This window comes from Erythranthe guttata, chromosome 9 (assembly GCF_056151865.1).
Source record: "Erythranthe guttata isolate IM_541 chromosome 9, IM_541, whole genome shotgun sequence".
Classification (NCBI taxonomy): Eukaryota; Viridiplantae; Streptophyta; class Magnoliopsida; order Lamiales; family Phrymaceae; genus Erythranthe; species Erythranthe guttata.
The window spans coordinates 2,768,360-2,775,456 of NC_142541.1; the positions used below are offsets into that span (position 1 = coordinate 2,768,360).

The 7,097-nt window shown below is 35.4% G+C and overlaps 1 protein-coding gene across 1 annotated transcript; it reads left to right on the top strand.

The window, feature by feature from the left end:
- Positions 1-266: 266 nt before the first annotated feature.
- On the top strand, positions 267-6,444 carry LOC105959781 (ABC transporter A family member 7). The gene is made up of 18 exons (XM_012983931.2): positions 267-508; positions 994-1,345; positions 1,442-1,521; positions 1,612-1,756; positions 1,952-2,071; positions 2,146-2,270; positions 2,955-3,113; positions 3,236-3,398; positions 3,475-3,600; positions 3,695-3,778; positions 3,883-4,238; positions 4,363-4,563; positions 4,661-4,770; positions 4,853-4,937; positions 5,255-5,383; positions 5,480-5,585; positions 5,702-5,790; positions 5,984-6,444. Exons 2-18 carry the CDS (start codon positions 1,003-1,005, stop codon positions 6,281-6,283), a joined length of 2,721 nt encoding a protein of 906 aa, XP_012839385.2. The 5' UTR covers positions 267-508; positions 994-1,002; the 3' UTR covers positions 6,284-6,444.
- The last annotated feature ends 653 nt before the right edge of the window (positions 6,445-7,097 follow it).

A 7,097-nucleotide genomic window follows, 5' to 3' on the forward strand; every position in this document is an offset into this window, starting at 1 on the left:
CATCTTCTATTAAAAAACTCGATCAGCAGTTAATCAAGAGGGGGATTTTGGTTATTAAGGATAGGTAGGAATATTTTTCGTTATTTAGCCTAAGTTCAGGGAGGTTTTCGTAATTTCCCTATTTTATGAATGATTATTTAAAGGCATTAAAGTTGTGCATTACAATAATGTCCTCACCCCTACTCCTAGGGTTCACAATGAAAAGGGCAAAACAAAAAACGGATAGGGGCATTACAGTCATTCAAAGAACGAAGTAATCCGCGAAAAACTATTGCAACAATCAAAGGGTAGTAAAGTAGTTTCCACGTTAAATGGAAAATTCATATACAACGGTATAAAAAGAAATAGAAAAAAAAGGGGGTGCTACGTGAAACCAAGTAATCTTCTAAAATGGAACCAAGGGCAAAATCCGTACAATACTTGGTGGCGCCATGGCGGATTCATCAAATTCGCCGTCGATTTTCTGGATTCCGGTCACGCTTCGGTGGCGAAGAATCTGATTTTTCAGGCGAGTAGATTATTGAGTTCTCTCTGCCTCAACTAATTTTGGGTTTTGTTTAATTTTTTGCTGGTTTATTTGATGGGTATTGAATCTATTGATTATAATTCAAAATTATTCAAAATTTTCGATTCGAACTTGTTATAGTCTTCTTAGTTCTTATTATTATTAATAATTTTTTTACTACTTAATGTGCATTCAATATTTACATTTTGATGTATTGTAGTGGGAATGCAGTTGCCTTTTTCCTGATCGAAGAATTATGTAATTTCTGTTGGGTTTTAGGTTTTGAATTGTGCTGTTTGATGCAAAACAAACCAATAATTTGTCGTAGACCCACAAAAAAATTTATTTTTCGTTGGAATTCTTCAAACGGATATTCCTCGTCGTCGTTTGAAGATAATGCAACTGTATGCTATCAATTTTTGAACTTAACTTGCTTTTATTCGACGAGAATTTTGTTTTAACATCGGTTTCATATTCTTTTGATGCAGAAACGCAACATGAAGACGAATATCCGACTCATTCTATTCCCACTTGTCATATGTTTGTTGCTTGTTCTCATCCAAAAAACGGTGAATAGTCAATTAGATAAGCACTCATTAAGGTGTGGCTGCATTTGTGTTGATACAGGAAAGGGCCAATGTGAAAAAACGTGTGGGATCGAATACTCAAATTTGGACCAAGTATTCTTTTGTCCCATTCCTCATCCTACAGAATGGCCTCTGTTATTACAAGTGCCAGCTCAGCAGTTTCGTGCTGTTAGAACTGGAGATACATGCAAGAAAACGGGTTCCTGTCCTGTAACTATGCTTATTACTGGAAATAACCAAACATTCGGTCAATGTATGTCCCATTATTAGTTATGCTATATCGTATTTAGTATCTCGTGTTTATGGAGAGCTTAATGCTTAACTAATTGCTTCTCGTTTGACTTCATAGCTGTGGCTGGAAACATGTTCTCGAGGCCATTAAATATAAATTCCTCGGATATTCTGCACAGCTTAGCAGATAATGCCTTGGTTAGTGGCAATCTCTCTTTCTCTTTTTTTTTTTGATTGTTGTTTTTAATTTTTGCGAATGATTTAGGTATGCATTTCACAATATTTCAGGGTTCGGGAACAACGTCTCGGTATACTAATTTTCTTGATGCTGCTTTTCTTTCAAATGCTCCGATTGATCTTCTTCAACCTCAATGCTCATCAGATTCTCAATTTTCTGTTGCCATCCAGTTAGGTTCTGCTACATTGCAAAAAGGTAGTTAGTTTTTTTGAAATTAGTCTTCTTTCCAAAATGTCGTTAAATTTGAGAAACAATAACGTTACTTCTCCGATATGGTAGTGTAGTTATTTTTTATGATATTCAATTTGAGATTTCGAAATCAAATTTGCATACCGGAGGTGCAAGAAATAAGTGCCTTAAACTTATCTTGGATCTTATTATAAAATGCAGATGTACGTTGCACTCAAGGCTTACAATTGTGGCGCAATAGTTCTTCCGAGATCAATGATGAGATATACAAGGGTTACCGTAATGGGAATTCGGAAAGAAAGATTAATGAGATTTTAGCAGGTTTTGGTTTACGAGAAAAAAAAAGTTACTAGTTTTGTGAATGAACTAATTAATTGTTTCCTTTATTTTTGCAGCTTACGACTTTGCAAATTCAAATGAGAATCTATTCAATGTTACGGTATGGTATAATTCTACGTACAAGAACAACACGGGGGATCAACCTCCTGCCTTGACACGTGTGCCTCGTTCAATAAATTTGGTACTCAAAATCCCGACCTTCTCCTGTCGCACTCATATTTCTCACTCTATGGTTCAACACAAATGAAAAATGTTACGAGTATCGATTCCTAAAAACTAATATTTCTCATATTTCTAAATAATATTTCCTACAAAGATTCAATCGATTCCTAAAAACTAATAAATTTGTCAGTTTTCTTTCCTGAAAGGATGCAGTATTTCCGAAAAAGGTTGAACCGATTATAGCTCAAATGACCTCATTTGACTTATTACAGGAGAGATAACAAGATTTACTTTGCTACGTGTGAATTGTTGATCTTATTAATGTTAACTCAATTCCTAAAGGAAAGAATACAATATTTAAATGAAAAAGATCTGTCAACTTTGTACGCGGCATAAAATCTGCTAGACTTAAATGGCCAACTGATTGCATTCACAGTTAACTAATGTATTATCGGACTTATTTAGCTATCTAATCTAAGGTAAAAAGTCTGACTGAAAAAAATATGTATTTATGGTGTGCATAAAGAATGACACGGGCAATCAACCTCCTGCCTCGACACGTGTGCCTCGTTCAATAAATTTGGTACCTAAGTCCATAAACACGGGGATCTTCACTTATTCACATGATCATCGCCTATAATAGTTATTAATATTTGACTACTCATAATAAGCTTTTTACATAATTTAGTGTATGCATGTACAGGCTTCAAATGCCTATCTCCAATTTCTGCTCGGACCAACTGCGAAAATGCTGTTCGAGTTTGTGAAAGAAATGCCAAAGCCCGAAACGCAACTTAGGCTGGATTTCTCTTCTCTACTGGGGCCACTCTTCTTTACATGGGTTATTGTGCAGCTGTTTCCTGTAAGTTCAATAATATTTTCCTTTTGTGACGAGATATTGATAGATTGTCGTTAGTGGTAGTGTCGTTTTTCCTCGATATTTTTGTAGGCCTTCCAATAACAGTCCTTATTCTCTCCTTGCAGGTTGTTCTAATATCTTTGGTTTACGAGAAAGAGCACAAACTAAGAATTATGATGAAAATGCACGGGCTCGGAGATGGACCTTATTGGATGATATCTTACGCTTATTTTCTAGCAATATCTTCCATCTACATGCTATGTTTCGTGATATTTGGCTCAGCCATCGGTAAAAATATTATTATACAACTGTCACAACTATATATTAGTTAATCCTTAATCACTGATATATTTTTTTCTTTCAGGGTTAAACTTCTTCAGACTAAATGATTATAGCATCCATTTTGTGTTTTACTTCCTCTACATAAATTTGCAAATCTGTTTGGCTTTTCTTGTTGCTGATTGGTTTTCGTCGGTGAAGACTGCCACAGGTGTGTCCTCAGCGTAACACTTTTATCTAGTTAATTTGCATCTTTCTTTTATAATTTTGTATTGACGTTTCGTTTAAAACCGTAAAATTCTCAGTCGTGGGGTATATGATGGTATTTGGAACTGGGCTCTTGGGTGGCTTCCTTTTCCAGTTCTTTCTCCAAGATTCTTCGTTTCCAAGTAAGTAAAACCATATAATTAGCTAACACAAAATTAGATTCCATGGCAGTAGCATGCATTAATTGCTAACCTTTTTTCTGTGTAATTTTATCTCATCAATGCAGAAGCAGGTATAATTGCTATGGAGTTATTTCCAGGGTTTTCCCTTTATCGTGGGTTATACGAGTTCTCACAGTATGCCTTTACTGGAAATTTTATGGGAAGTGATGGAATGCGATGGAAAGATTTAAACGATAGCAATAACGGAATGAGAGAGGTCTTAATCATCATTGCAGTCGAATGGTTGGTTGTTCTTTGTGTTGCATATTATGCAGATCAAGTAGCGTCGTCTGGAAACAATCCCCTATTTTTCTTGCGGAAGAAGCAAAAGACTCTTCAATCGTCTTTCCGTAAACCTAGCTTGCGAAGGAAGGGTTCTAAAGTTTTTGTTCAGATGGAGAAGCTTGATGTTGACCAAGAGGTAACCTATTGTCTATTGTTATATTCAAGTGCTTTTTTTGAGTATCGGAAATTATTTTTCTTCTCAATTTATCGTTTTAATTCAATAGTTGCATCATACTTTTATTTTTTTGTGTTTGATTTAGAGGGAGAAAGTTGAGCAGTTACTACTGGAATCAAGTACAAGTCATTCAATCATATGCAGTAATCTGAAAAGGATATATCCAAGTAGGGACGGAAATCCCGAGAAATTTGCAGTAATAGAGCTCTCACTTGCTTTGGCAGAGGGGGAATGCTTTGGTATGCTTGGTCCTAATGGGGCTGGTAAAACTTCATTCATCAACATGGTTAGTATACGAGCTCTAGTTTGTTTTGATTAAATTCACCCATTGGATATTACGTGTATCAAAATTTGCCAACTCATATTTTTGTTAATTTTGTCAGATGATTGGGCTCATAAAGCCGAGCTCTGGAACTGCATATGTTCGAGGATTAGATATACGCACTGATATGGATAAAATATATACCAGCATGGGTGTTTGTCCCCAACATGAGTAAGCATCGATTTGAGCCATATGTATATAATTTGATGTTTTAATTTCATGATTTTAGGATCCTTTGTAAAACAATTTGCAGCTTGTTGTGGGAAACTTTAACAGGACGAGAGCACCTATTTTTCTATGGAAGGCTTAAAAATCTCAAAGGTGCTGCCCTCACACAAGTAAGTCTATGTTAGATTGTATACAAAGTCTCATTCAGTTGCTAAGATCATATTATGCAATCTTATGATTCGAAATTTTTCGGGTCTGCCTGAACCTTTGGACTGGTCCGAAAAGTTATTGGACTAACGAAACATCAAACAAAGCTCCCATTTAAATTACCATGGTTTATTTTGCCAACCTAACGAGGCCTAATACAACTGTATTATGTAGTTAACTGCCAGTTTAATGGTCATACAATTTGGCATGTAATTTGATGCAGGTTTTTTAGCTTCATAAATTCATCTACATATATATATATATATATATATTGACGCAGGCAGTGGACGAATCTCTTAAGAGTGTGAACTTATTTCACAGTGGTGTGGCAGACAAAAAAACAGGGAAATATAGTGGAGGCATGAAGAGAAGACTTAGTGTCGCCATTTCACTTATCGGAGATCCAAAAGTACGTAAATCCATATCCTTAATATTAGTTTCAACTCGTGTTTAGTTCGACATTAAGTTATTAGTTTCGCTAAAGTTGTTAATACCTTATTCGAAGGTGGTGTATATGGATGAGCCGAGTACTGGATTGGATCCTGCTTCTAGAAACATGTTGTGGGGCGTTGTTAAACGTGCTAAGCAAAACAGAGCTATAATTCTCACCAGTAAGGCTTTCATTTTCTTCCGATTTTCCACACCCATTAAATTATGTAAGCGTGCATGCATGGAAAATTTTCGATTTACCATGTTAGTAATTTTAGCATCTTATTTGATAATTCAGCGCATTCAATGGAAGAGGCAGAACATTTATGTGACCGTCTCGGAATTTTTATGGATGGAAGCTTGCAATGTGTCGGAAACCCTAAAGAGGTAATTTCAAAATGTTGGTCGCCAATGCACGTTTACGTCGTATATATCGAAACCCGTATTTTTACTATCTTTCAGTTTTTGTTGCCTTATCAAATAACTTATTTATTTACGATTCTATACTCTGCACCTCACCTTGTTGCCTTTTAACGAACTATTTTGTATTGCCTCTCAACCGTTTAATCCAAAATGACAGCTCAAGGCTAGATACGGAGGATCGTATGTATTCACGATGACAACATCCCCGGCTCACGAGGACGAGGTAGCAAATTTGGTACATCAACTCTCCCCAAATGCCACAAAGGTATATCAAATCTCAGGTACACAAAAGTTCGAGTTGCCAAAAAACGAGATAAGAATAGCAGATGTGTTTGAAGCAGTCGAGAACGCAAAGAGTAGATTCACTGTTCAGGCATGGGGCCTAGCAGACACAGCATTAGAGGATGTCTTTATTAAGGTTGCAAGAGGGGCTCAAGCAGTCAGCACTCTCTCGTGATAACACGATGAAGCCAATGTATGATTAGTTAAACTCATGCTTGATAGTTATGGAATATTCAAATCGATTGTGTAATTATGCACTGATATTCCATTCAATGTGTTTCAAGTAGGTCTGGTTTGTATCGAGAGTTTATAATGTGAAATTAATTTATAATCCAATCTGCCTCGTGTCTTTTTGTCTATTTGTTTGTTTTTCCGTTCGCTGACATTTGACTTACAATCAAGAATCACTGTAATCCTCCGCTTCGGAAAGCATTCGAAAATAAACAATGTGTTAAACATGCTTCGTTAAAGTTTTCGTATTCAAAAGAAATACTAGAAAGTTGATGAATTTGTTTTTAACTACAGACTTCTGAATGATGACAGTATTTTGGTACCTGAAACACGGCTAGGGCAACGAATCGCTCGAGAGCTGGTGCCATTTCTCTCAATTTGCTCCGAATTTCAAATTTCAATTAACAAAAATGAAAATCTTTCCTTATTTCTTGGTGATATACATACACACACACACACACATATATATATATATATATATATATATATATATATATATATATATATATATATATATATATATATATATATATATATATATATATACATAAGGACTTTCTAGATAGAGTTGTAAAAGTTTATATAATCGTGATGTGTTGGAAACCCTAAAAAGGTAACGTAAAATGTTGTCCATCGACACACATTTTATATTTCAGGAAAGGTTTACCAAATCTCAGGTACACAAAAATTCGAGTTCCATAATACGAGATAAGAATAGCAGATGTTTTTGAAGCAGTCAGAGAGAAAATACACTTTTT

Excerpts from the sequence above, each read along its gene's own strand:
- LOC105959781 (XM_012983931.2), top strand. The coding sequence starts at position 1,003 with ATGAAGACGAATATCCGACTCATTCTATTCCCACTTGTCATATGTTTG. Across the intron at positions 3,114-3,235 it reads TTATTGTGCAGCTGTTTCCT|GTTGTTCTAATATCTTTGGT; the intron begins GTAAGTTCAATA and ends CTCTCCTTGCAG. Across the intron at positions 5,791-5,983 it reads GTGTCGGAAACCCTAAAGAG|CTCAAGGCTAGATACGGAGG; the intron begins GTAATTTCAAAA and ends CCAAAATGACAG.